Source organism: Silurus meridionalis, chromosome 26 (assembly GCF_014805685.1).
Source record: "Silurus meridionalis isolate SWU-2019-XX chromosome 26, ASM1480568v1, whole genome shotgun sequence".
Classification (NCBI taxonomy): Eukaryota; Metazoa; Chordata; class Actinopteri; order Siluriformes; family Siluridae; genus Silurus; species Silurus meridionalis.
Window position 1 is genome coordinate 7,429,438 of NC_060909.1, and position 13,084 is coordinate 7,442,521.

A 13,084-nucleotide genomic window follows, 5' to 3' on the forward strand; every position below is an offset into this window, starting at 1 on the left:
ATTACCCCTGGACAAAAGAGATCTGCCTGGTCAAAAGAGACAAAAGAGATCTGTATGTATTATATGGTCTTGGGATGAAAAGGATATAGTGTGACTGATCTGAACTTACATTACTGCAATTACAATAATAGCAGTTATTACTGAAGCTTACTCCTCAGAATGGCAGACCTTGTATGCACACACACACGCACAATAGTGTCAATTTGTCTCTACATAACCCTGATTCACGAGAAATGATAAGTCTTTATTGGCTGCATTTCTGTAGCAGATCCACAAAAGAATCGATTTCACTTTGAAGAGTTAGTTTGAATGCAGTCAAAAGCACACAAGTGTGTACACTGGTGTCTATATGTAGCCTATAATCACTCATACTAATCTCGCTGAAAGCCTCTTTCTTCTGTCAAAGTTTAGAAGCAGAAGCTCTACCTATCGCCTCACGGCTGCTCGGAGCTTAGCCGACCTTCCCCTCGGATTCTCCTCGACCTCCTCCTTACTGGGAAGCACAACTTTCCTTTGCAGTCTGACCCAATAGACGCTCTCTCTGCCTCCTTCCTCTTCCTCATCATCTTCATCGTCCTCTAGTTTCGTCTGGAGATGGCCACGCGCTCTCTGCCGGACGCTGCGGCGTGGCGGGGCGCTGAGGTCCTCTCCTCTGAGAAAGCGTTTAGCAATGCGGTCCTCTAGCGAGTGGAAAGTTAAGACACAGAGGCGGCCGCTCGGCCGGAGGAGGTCCTGAGCCGTCTGGAGGCCTGATACGAGCTCGTTCAGCTCGTCGTTCACAAAAATACGAATCGCCTGGAAGGTTTTCGTGGCCACATGCGAGGGTCTCTGCAAGCGGTCGCGGCGAGCGTAAAGGGCACAAGCCGGGAATGCACCTGAAGAGAAAGAAGATTTAATAAAAACTTTAAAACGGATAGATACATACAGGAACAGGAAGCATTATAGACTCAACGTGTGTTAAGGATGATTGTGAAATATATTACAAGTTACAAATGTTTTTTTTGTTCTTCCAATTCCATCTGCTTGGCATGCTTACTTGCCCTGACACTTGACAGTAAGTAGCAGATTTTTTAAACACGAATCCCTTCTTTCTTTATAAAGCGCTCAAGGATCCAGCTTCAAAAAGTTGTCAAGGTTCACATGATCTCAAACGGTGTCCATCTGGGTATTCCTCTGGGTTTTCTCCCACCTACCCGAAAACATGCCAATTCTCCGAACACTTTGATATTGTTTGTATGTGTGAATGAGCATGTGTGTGCGCGTGTGTGTGTTTGTGTGTATATATGCTGAGAGTGACTGGTCCTCAATTCTGGCTGTATTCATGTCACAGCAAAAGCTCCAGATCCAGCATAAAGTTAAAGGCTTGAAAAATGTGAAAGAATGAATTTAGGTTTCGGAAAGTATGTACAGACTTGTGCCATTTTTAACATTTTATGAAACAGGAGAAGTTAAAAAACAAAACAAAGGAAAAAAACAAAAATACTAGTAAATTAAAAGTGTCTAAAATGTCTACATTAGAATGTAAAATAGGCAATCAATCCAAATGTATCATTGCTGTTTAAAAATCAAGTATATTAAAAAAAAATATAGAGATTTTGCAATACCTACAATACTTAATCAAAGTAGTTTTGTAATAATTAATCATGATAATATCGTATTTCAATATCATATACTGATCAGCCTTTATTCTAAATAATAATTCAGCATAACCTGTAAGTTATCAAAGTAGTGATTTGGTTTGAATCTTATTTATCAAAATGAACTGATATTTTATTGGAGTCATTTAGTTTACTTTGCTCCTTTGATCCTTTAATCACCTTCATAGCATCTATGGAATCACGTGACAAATGGACAAACGACTGGGATCAGAGAACTCATGAGATAAACAACTCAATTCTGTTTCCTGTGTAATGCACTGCATTGCGTCTATAGGAGTCACGTGGCAAAAGAACGAACGACTCGGACTAGAGTCGAGAGGTAAATGACTGAATTCTGTTTCCTGTACATAACCTACGGAGATTTTGCAACGCTTTGCTCACGCAGTGGAAATTGATCGAATCGCTCTTTAAGACGGCTCGTTCTTCTGAGTCAAATTGACGACTTGTTCATGAACGACCCATCATTAGTACTTTGATATAAAGTCTGTTCATGCATAAAGCTTATGTACTACTAATAAAACTAAATCCCTAAACTGGCTTCTAATTCAGTCGTTTCCAATCGATTTCTTTTCCGAATAAATGAAAACTGAAATCACATGCGTTATAACAGAAATTATTGGTTTCCTTTTATTTAAATGCAACATGATTAATCATCTAAAGCAGATGTCTATTTGCTGCTGCAGTTAAAGGTTACTGTTACTCTTCTAAACTTGATTACTATTAAAGCTGTACTAATAGACAGTAACAGCAGCACAGTATGTGCCTGAAAGCCTGAGATTTATAACATCCATGGATTAAGATATTAAAAATGGCAAAGCAGCGAAACAGAAAATCCTGGAATATTCAACTCTAAACCACGGAGAGAACGCATTTTCAGTTTGTATTGTCATGGCTCAGCATGGGTTATGCTGCCACGGTTCTGCAGACACGAGGACTGCTGTACTAACAAAGCTCACACACAATGAACATGGCTCAGAGGCCATCATATGCTCTAAACCTGCAAACAATAGAAAAGCCTCATGAGCGGCTTTAAGATTACAGAGGCGTTTGTTTTTTTGCTGATCTTGAGGCGCAATTCGGCTTCAGTCAAAACGCTGAATGCTGAAATGTTTCCCCAGTCAACTTTCAAGAACACAAACCTACAGAGAAGATGTATATAAACTCAAATGTAGTTCTATTCAAAGTAAAATAATTGAAGGATTTGTTGAAAATGTGAAAATTTTCCCATTTCTTTTCTCACCAATTTGGCAACCTGCTCGTTTCCACTGAGCAGACAGTTTTCCCTCGTTTACTCTGCGCTTTCTTTCTTTCCTCCTTCCTACATGTGTAGCCACGTTTTTGCTCAGAAGGCATTGTTATGTGCCCTCTTCTGCATACATATATGTATGGCTAATTTCACTGTCTCTGACAAAGCGCAGGAGGAGAGAGAGAGAGAGAGAGAGTATGAGAAAGAGGGAGAGAAAGAGATAAGTAAGAGATTACTTTTCACTGTTGACCCCAGGTACCTAAACTCCCCATCCTTCTCCAGCTCTTCTCCCTGCAACCGCACCACTTCACTGCCCTCCCTCTCATTCACACACTGACCTTCATTCTTCTTCTCTCCAATACGTACCTCTACCTCTCCAGGCTCTTCTCAACCTGCTGCCTACTCTCACCACAGATCAAAATATCATCCACAAACCATGGAGACTCCCGTCTGACCTCGTTCGTCCAGCTGTCCATCACCGCTGCAAACAAGATAGGGCTTAGAGCCAATCCTTAATGCAGTCCACCTTCCACCTTAAAGCAGTCTGTCATTCCTACTGCACACTTTACTGCTGTCACACTGTCACACCCTCACATACTTCTGACACACCTGACCAATACCACAACACCTCTCTCTGCACCCTGTCGTACGGTTTCTCTAAATCCACAAACACACAATGCAACTCCTTCTGATCTTCTCTATACTTCTCTATCAACATTCTCAAAGCAAATTATGCATCTGTGTTGCTCTTAATTCTGTAAAGCTGCTTTGAGACAATGTCCGTTGTGAAAAGCGCTATAGAAATAAACTTGACTTGACTTGACTGTTCCTCGGCATGTAACCATACTGTTGCTCACAGATGGTCACCTCTTCTCACAGCCTGGCTTCCACTACTCTTTCCCATAACTTCATGGTGTGACTGATCAACTTTACTTCATAAGTCGCATCTAAAAGGACTAAAATAAAAAAAATAAAAGGAAAAATGAAAAGGAAAAAAAGAAACGAAAAGGGGCACCATTTTTATTTATACAGACGGAATTCAGTAAACCTGAAAATGCTGATTGTTTTTCAATTAATTCTTTTCTAATACGACCACAGATTACAATGTTAATAGCGTAGTACTTTGTAACTGTTTATAGTCCACTAAACAAGTTAGATCCTGTTACCACTGGGATTATAGCCGTAATAAACAGCAGATTTCTCACCAGCCACTTTTTATATCTCAGTTAACAACATAGACATAAAAAAAAAAAAGAGCTCGTCATGTTACTGAGAAATCAGAAATAAAGTCCACAGTCCTGAAGATTTCCATCGATAGAACACTGAGCTGACACTGGAGACTCCTTCCTTAAATATTAAACAAACATTTTCTTACACAAATGCCTCAATGATTATATGCCTCTTTGATAAATAACCGCACATCTGTCTATTATTAGGCTTAGATTATGTAAAGCATCTGGCATCCAGGTCCCTGTGAATGAGCCGTTACTATAGATACAGCAGGGTATTACAAGATTCATATAAACCTGTGATATGAATTACAGCTGGCGTGACTGTCTGAGCTGCTGTTATAGAAAATTAATTAACACCTTCTGACCAATCAGAGTGCCGAAGTGCTGTGTGATAATTATTCATTGTACTCCAATTTAAAGCTGTAGATTTTGTCACTGTTTCCCGTACAGACTTTCCAAAATTTAGGATTTAAAAGGAAGACCTACGCTGTGTCTGTGCTGAGGGGGGGGAAAAAAGTCTGTTTTGTGATTTCATGCACATCCTTATTAATATAAAATCTATATGTTTCAAAAACAGTACCAGAGGGCACTGTTTATGGGCATCAAGGACAGAAGGAAAAGGAGAAATGGACAGACAGCAAAAATAAATAAATAAATAAATAAATAAAAGGAGCGAGAGGTCTAGCATTGCCGTTCTCCAAGTCTCACACGTCTGGCCTTAAGGGTGAGTCATGAACCAATCAATAAAACCACATGCCCGAGCCCAATCTATTGCTTCTACACTTATTTTTTTTTTAAAGAGAAAAAAAGAGGGGAATGGGGCGAAGACAAAGAGGAACAGGTGAACGAGGATAACATATGGAGAGTATAAAATGAATAATCCAGAGAAAGGATGCTATGAGATGCATGATTAAACATTAATGGCTTATAGGATGCAGGACATGAATGAGGATGAAAATTGAAAGAAAAAAAAATTAAATAAATAAAGAGATTTGCGTGACTCAATAATTCGGATTATTTAAAAAAGAAAAAAAAAAAAGAAAAAAGAAAAGAAACCTTTTATCGCTCATTTTCTCTTAGGAGGTTTGACTCATTCTCTGTCTAAAGATTTGACGTTTGAAGCCAAGCGCATGACTCAATAAAATTCAAAATTGAAATTTACTTTTTTTCCCCCCCAGATCATTAATAGTTGGCATTTCAAAAGGAAAATATCATCATGTTGAATCCTAAGCAAGGTAATATATAAAACAACTGAACAAAAGTTTTCAGTTTGCTATGTACATGTTTATGTATATTTTTTCTGTGGTAATTCTTAGAAACAACATTTTAAAGAGAAAAATAGGTTGTACACACATGTATATATATATATATATATATACACACACACACACACACACACACACACACACACACACACACACACATATATATACACACAGTAGTCAAAGTGCAGTTTGTATAGTAGTACAGATTTAGTGTCCTCTGAAAATAACTCAACATACAGCCATTATTGTCTAAATGGCTGGCAACAAAAGTGAGTACACCCTAACTGATCACAGCTGTACGTCATGTAACCATGCAAAGCCACATGTCCTATTCATCATGTCCATGTTGTTGTCTGCGTCACAGGACCATACAAATCTGTGTCTCTTATATTAGAGCAGTTAGAGTTTGGTGCTTTGGGTGCAATTCTCTCATACTGACCACTGGATGTTCAACATGGCACCTCATTGCAAAGCACTCTGAGCATTTGAGAATTAGAATTGTTGCTCTCCATAAAGGTAGCTGAGGCTATAAGAAGATTGATAACATTCTGAAACTGAGTCACAGCACAGTGGCAAGGATCATACAGAGGTTTTCTAAGAAGGGTTAAATTCAGAACAGGGTCCTCGCAAGGGTCCATCAAAGAAGGTAAATCCTTGTGCGCATGAGGACTGCAGCATTGCTTAAGAGGTTACAGAAGCTTGTCAGTGCATAGACCAGCTGCCACACACTGTAACAAGTTGGTTTGCATAGCCTCTACTGAAGCTGGCTCACAAGAAACCTGCAAACTGTTTGCTGAAGACAACCAGTCCAAGAGTATGAATTACTGAAACCATGTCCTGTGGTCTGATGAGTCTGAAGATAAACTTGTTTGGCTCAGCTGGTGTCCAGCATGTGTTGCGACGCCCTGGTGAGGAGTACCAAGAAAATTGTGTCTTGCCTACAGTCAAGCATGGTGGTGGTAGCATCATGGTCTGGGGCTGCATAAGTGCTGCTTGTACTGGGGAGCTGCAGTTCATTGAGGGAAACATGGATTCCAACATGTACTGTGACATTCTGAAGCAGACCCAGATGCCCTCCCTTTCGAAACTGGGCAGAACGGCCGTTTTCCTACATAATAACGAGCCCCAACACACATGATCACAACTGCCTTGCTGAAGGTGATGGAGTGGCTAAATATGTCTCCAGACATGAGTCCTATTGAGCATCTGTGGGCATCCTAAGGCAGAAGGTGAGAAAGTGCCATATGTGTAGCATCCAGCAGCTCTGTGATGTCATTATGGAGGAGTGGAGGAGGATCCCAGCAACTGTGCAGCTCTGGTGAATTCTTTGCTCAGGAGGATTAAGTCAGTGTTAGATAACAATGGTGCTCACATAAAATATTCACACTTTGGACACATCTTTACTTATATTCACACATACTGACTACTCTTAAATATATCCAAGTTTAATTTCTATAGTATCGTTCCTTTGACGATCAAGGGTGTAACAATACATTTTAACAAAAATTCACGGCTCAGGACGTACCTCAGGGTTTAAGTCACGGTTCGGTTCAATTTCGGTACGGTTCGGGAAAAGAAATAAAAAACATAAAATTGCTTGTCATTTTTTATTAGTATTAACATTTGTGATCATTTATACAGTTTAAATTTTATTATTTTTTTTAAATATAACGCCTGCTTGGTTAAATAATATATAAAATAATATTTTAAAAATATTTGATAAAAAATAAAATAGAATAAATCAAATTAATGTAATACACTTTTATTGATTAAATTGAGTAATCATTTAAATTGGCACAAATTAAATTGATAAAATAATTAATATAAATAAAATAAAATTAAATAGTTAACATTTATTAGACCATATTTGGGTAATGCAGATGTGTATATCGGTGTGTGTGTGTGTGTGTGTGTGTGTGTGTGTGTGTGTGTGTGTGTGTGTTTTTACATAAAGATATGATCTACTTAACTGTTCTTCTTATTTTAGCATACTTTAACAAATGTTTACATTCCTTTCATGTACTTCATCATTGTACATCATCATTAAAAAAAAAAAAACTTAAATTTGGCAATTATATTTATTAGAGTTGTATATTAGATGTGTGAAGAAAGGCCTGTGTCAGTTATATAGAGCTGTCTTTGTTGAGAGGAGAGAAAGAGAGTGATTATCAGGTAACACCCAGCTGCTTGAGTACTGGATAATTGGCATTGCACCTTGCTTAGGGCCGGCTTTAAAACGTGCAACACCCTCCTGTCTCGAAAAAAGAGGACACTCTTGAACAAGGCTCTGCCCTCACACGTTTTAGCCTGAATAGGAGGCTAATTCTTATTCGAACCTGTGGACTGAATGACGACCTTCCTTTTGTAATACTTGTTTATTATTAATGGCCCCCTCTTGCCCGTACAGTCAAAAAGGCCATTTGAAATTCAAGGCTACATTACATTGGCCATAATTAGCCTTGTGTTCTTAGAGCTTGTGCACATGGACACATTATCAGGTTGCTGAACTGATTGTACTCTTGTTGTGTTCAACTGATAGTATGAAATTCCTAAAATACTATGATTGTGGTTGGGCTTTTATTAGCTTTTCCAAACCAAGGGAAATAAAAACATTAAAAACACAGGTTGCTTTGATTTACAGAGAGGAAAAAAACAAACCTTTAATCTTAAAAAAAAACCCTTAAATCATAAAGCTCTTAAATCAACTCTTTTCAATTATATAAATGAATTAATGCACATAAATTTCGTAGAAACTGAGAAGCAATAAAGCAGGAAGCTGAAACATGGAGGAAAATGTTTCCTGATATTACGGCGGTGTTACTGTATATACTGTATAGGAACGAGGTCACGCTGTCTCAGAGTTACGGCTCTGATCCTCCTTGTACATCCATTAGACAGGAAATAATCCTATTTGAGCACTCTTCTACACTCGGGATTGTAACTGAATACAAGTACATTACTCTAAATGAACAGATAATGTGTTTTAAACAGATACAAATACAGATAATAATAATTATTATAATAATAGGTGGAATAATATTTTTCTTCTTTTTGAAGAAAGCTTGATAGAACCTATATTTATATTCATGGAGCAAATACAAAACTCGCATTTACATGAATCATACATTTCCAGCATTTATTTATCCTTAGTAACTGACTGCTCAAATACAGACACAAATAGAGTATATGTATTGATATTTAGAGCACACACAGGATACAGATAACGGCATTGTGTTACATATTTACTCTACATTAAGTTGCTTCACTAACGCCAGGAGTTAAGGTATGATTATATATAGCCATATATAGACCAGAATTTTGGACTTGGAATCTTGTAGGCCAAACTTCAAGCCTTAATTCAAGCCGAGAACCATTCAGGATGGACTGTCTCAGTCAGAGATGTTTTAGTGATTGCTAGTGGGTTTCAGTAGTTCTATCTTGCTCTGAAACCTCACTGTGTCACAGTAATTCAGCATTTTCCCTTCAGAAGCTGGTGCATGGAATTGCACATACAGTAGACAGTAGCACAAATAGTAAATCAGATTTCTAGTTTTGAGATTTTAAAGCCTGTGGGCAGATAAGCAGAGCATCCTTGCTTGTGGGCAAAGATGGTTTTGAGCCATACATATGATCTTTTTTATATTATTAGCTTGACGAATCATATTCGGTTATACAGTAAAGACAATCACTTAAATCACTTATTCAAGTCAACTTTACAAACAAAAGGAAATATCTAGAAGAATAGCTAGCTTATTGCTGTTTAAAATGACATTGATAGGAAGCCTGAATATTCTTAATGCAGGACTGAATCTCTTGCTATGACAACAAACTGATGAGCCATCTGTGCTGACTGCATCTCACGGACAAACCTAACATATTTCTGCCGCTTTCTCTCTAGGGATGAAAAAAAGAAAAATGAGATCTGGGGAGAAAAAAAAAATGAAGGCCCTCCATCTTCTCATTTACTGTGTACAGCTAGCTCAAATTTAAACATTATCTTCCAATCGGGGATGAGCCCTGGCTTTTGCCTGTGAGACAGAACATGGAGGATCTAATAACTTTCGACAGCTCCGATTGATACTGTTTCCCTTGAAAGCTCAATAAGGACCATTACCAACTGGCACAGCCATTGTGTCGCGGAGGCATTAGGTGGTTTTATGCACAATGTTGGTGAGCAATAACACTTCATTATTAGCTCATAAATCCTGCTTTACAAAAGCAACTAGCAATGTAGGAACATAGTACAATTTGAAATATTGTCCAGGGCTTGGAATGTCTTTGGTGAACGAATCTCAGCAGAGCAAAGCTTGGCTATAGCATCGGTTTTGACAATAAAAGCTTGACAGGCCAGTGTTTGCACATTAACCACATGCAAATGTTATACCAGCAAATGTTACACCAGTGAACCAGACAACATGCGCTAAATGTGGCCAAGGTAGTCAAAGAAATGCACAATCTGACCAAAAAACAGACCAGAAATTGTACATTATAACCACAGAATGTAGACAACAGTGACTTGTGTAAAGGTAAGTATGATTTTTTTTTTTTCCAAACATTTCTAAGGTTGGCATAGTCATGGAAAAGGTTCCACTAACAAAGGCTGTAAAAAAAAAAAGACCAGGTAAAAAAAAAAATAATAAAATATATATATATAAATGTTTTATAAAAACCATTGAGGGGGAAAGTTGAAAGATCAATTTTCATCAGAATTGCAACAAGACTACACTCCAGCCAGTGATCAATAATGAACTGATTAGCGTCCCACACTCATATTAACAGGAGCAGAGGGCCAAACTCTTTCTCCAGACCACTCCACTAGAAGGTCCATTCACTGCCAAATTAATCAGCTTCGGGTTTTTTGTTGTTCTGTACATTTTTTTTGCAGTGTAAGTAAAAAAAAAGTGTAAGTTGTAGACGCATAAGAAGTATTAAACGAGCATAGCAATCAATCATCAAAATCCAACACAGCAAATTATTACAAGTTATATGACTCAATGTTACTGTTAGAATATCTAAGTGCTAAGTATAATCTCAGTGCCAAAATGATCACCAATACTGAAAGTGATATTGTCTTAAAATTATATGAGTTCCACTAATTTCTTCAAGAGATCTGTGGACAGTTCCCTGAATACATAGTTTCCTACAGTGGTGGACGGAATACACAAACTGTGTACTTGAGTTAAAGCAGAGATTTCAGCGTATTCCTCTCATAATGTTCTGCTTGCTGTTGAACTGATGCTGAAATGTATGTTGGTGATAAGTAGATACACCGAGCGCCAATCAAAACAAGTTTAAAACAGAGCGTGAGCTCGACCCTGATTGGTGGTTTGCTGCGTGTTTGGTTAAGTTTTTATCCGCTCATAATTAAAACAAACAGCTGATTTTACATAAAGTAGTTGAGTAAAAAGTAGGAGATTTGACTTTGAAATGTAGTGAAGTTAAAGTAAAAGTCTCCCCAAATCGAAATACTTTAGCAAAGTACAGATATGTGAAAAGGCTACTTAAGTACAGTAACGAATTACATTTACTTCCTTACTGTCCACCACTGGTTTCCTACAGAGGTTCTTCCACTGATAAAAACACTCACCTGTAAGATTCTTAAAAGAACATTTAAACAGGAAATTAAATGGTTCTAGATTTCATTTTATTTTATTTGTATAGCGCTTTTATTAATGGCCATTGTCCCAAATGCAGCCTTACAGAATTAAATAGATTATAAATATAAATGATAGTTTGTTAAATTAATCAGAGACAAGAAAAAACTCCCTGGGATGATCTGAGGAAGAAACCCTTTAAAGAAACCAGACTCAGAAGGGAACCCCACTTCATTTGGGTAACACTGAATGTCCATTCATTTCAGATCTATAGTTATAGTTCTTATATTTACTGTTGTTGAGGTTATCAACTGTTCAATAACTGATTTACTTTTGATAACGTTAAACTTTTTTTTTCTTCATTATAATGCTAGGAAATGTGCAATCCCTATACATTGTGATATATATATATATTATATATATTGTTCATCATGTCTTCAAGAATCATGATATGACTTTTTTGTCATTCGAGCCCACCTTAATTACAGTATTAAAAATGCAGGCCCTGATAAATGCTGGCTGTCTGCTGATATTGAATCAATTTACAAGGGAAGGTGGTTTGCGCAAATAGCGTTGGGAGGAGGGGTTCTAATTTGCATAGTCCTGCAATCTGGGCTTCTTATTGAGGGTAGATGTCTGAGGGATATTTTCTGTAAAAATATTTTGTGTAATTTTATGGAATTACAAAAACTGGAATTGCACTGATTGAGATGAATGAAGGTAGGAGGAAGTTAGGGGGTTAGTGTACGTCTGTGGTGGTGGTGCTTGGGGGTGTTGGAGGTATTTGCTATTGGTGGGTGTCACTGGAAGTGTAAACAAGCTGTGGGCTCAGAGCCAGCCATTGGGCTGGAGCTCATTACCATTCATTCTGGGCCAACACACACAAAACGGTGGAGCTGAGCTCAGGGGGGGTGAGGGATCACTCTCTGGTGGGACTATGTGTAATCTCTTGTCACACCAGCTGGGCCCATATTGATGAGAATATTAAATCTGTGTAGACTGAGCTCCTTTTCGATACGTTCCATTTAGCAGTAGCAGATACTAATAAGGGTATGTGGCCTGGCAGAAAAAAAGCATTTGAAAGAAAAAAATACAAAACTATAGCTTTGTTTAAAAATGTCATGGTTGACAACAATTAGCATGAAGAAAGATGAAAAACCTGCTGCATTCTGCGAACAACAACAGTGGTCGATTTTTGTTATTGGGGGGGGGGGGGTCTGCTGGATAAGAAAAAAAAAAAGAATCCCCATTATTTTGTATGAGGATGCAGCTGCAGAGGTTGACTAAACCCCCAAATGCAGAGAGGGGCAAAAAAGTAATTACGTTAAGGGGTACATTCATCTGCATAAGTTAACAAAAATGAAAGGAGCAAGAACTCCCATGATACCCATCATCAAAGTGGATATGACATGTTTCCCTTGTTCCCTTTTTCTCGCTCCGCCCTCTGTGCTTTGCTTTTCTGGGCAATGGGGAGGTTTCTCAGGGGACCCCTGGTAGTCAGGACCTTTCGGATTAATTGGAATAAACACTGGTGTTGACTTATTCGGCACTTAAAAAAGAAGTTTAAACAACTGCCCTCACTCACACCTGTTCTCCCGTTGTGACGCACATGCTCACTCCGACTCCACCGTCATCAGCCGAACCGCCCTCCCCTCGCTCTCTTCTCTCGTTCACTCCCTCGCTCGCTCCCTCCCTCTTTTTTTCACCTTTTTAGCAGCCGTATAGGGCTATAAAAACAGCGATTGCACAAATAAAGCGAGCTGATGAAAATAATATCGTATACAGTCATGAAACTGCCGCAAATGTTGTGTGTACATGTTGAGCCCTGTGTGGGGGTTTTTGGGTGGTGGGCAGGATTTAACATACAACAATGAGAAAAGTGAAAAGGGACAAAGCAGATATGAATATGAAATATTCAGAACAAAAAAGAGGAGACCCTGGAAAGGTGCAAGTGTAAATATAAATGTAAAATAAAACCTTTATGAAATAGCAAAAAAACACCCCCAGATGTACCCCTCCCTCTGTAGGTCTCTGTCTTTGTCTCGCCCTTTTTTATAAATAAGACTCTATTAATGAGAAAGTCAAAACT

General features: G+C 38.3%; 1 protein-coding gene across 1 annotated transcript in view; it reads right to left on the reverse strand.

Annotated features, from left to right (window-relative positions):
• Positions 1–223: 223 nt before the first annotated feature.
• The window catches only part of mettl15 (methyltransferase like 15), an 89,676-nt gene continuing 76,815 nt past the window's right edge, over positions 224–13,084 (reverse strand). Inside the window, exon 6 of the mRNA XM_046840881.1 lies at positions 224–875. Within this exon, the coding sequence (XP_046696837.1) occupies positions 427–875 (449 nt within the window). The 3' untranslated portion in view covers positions 224–426. The remainder of the gene's footprint in view (positions 876–13,084) is intronic.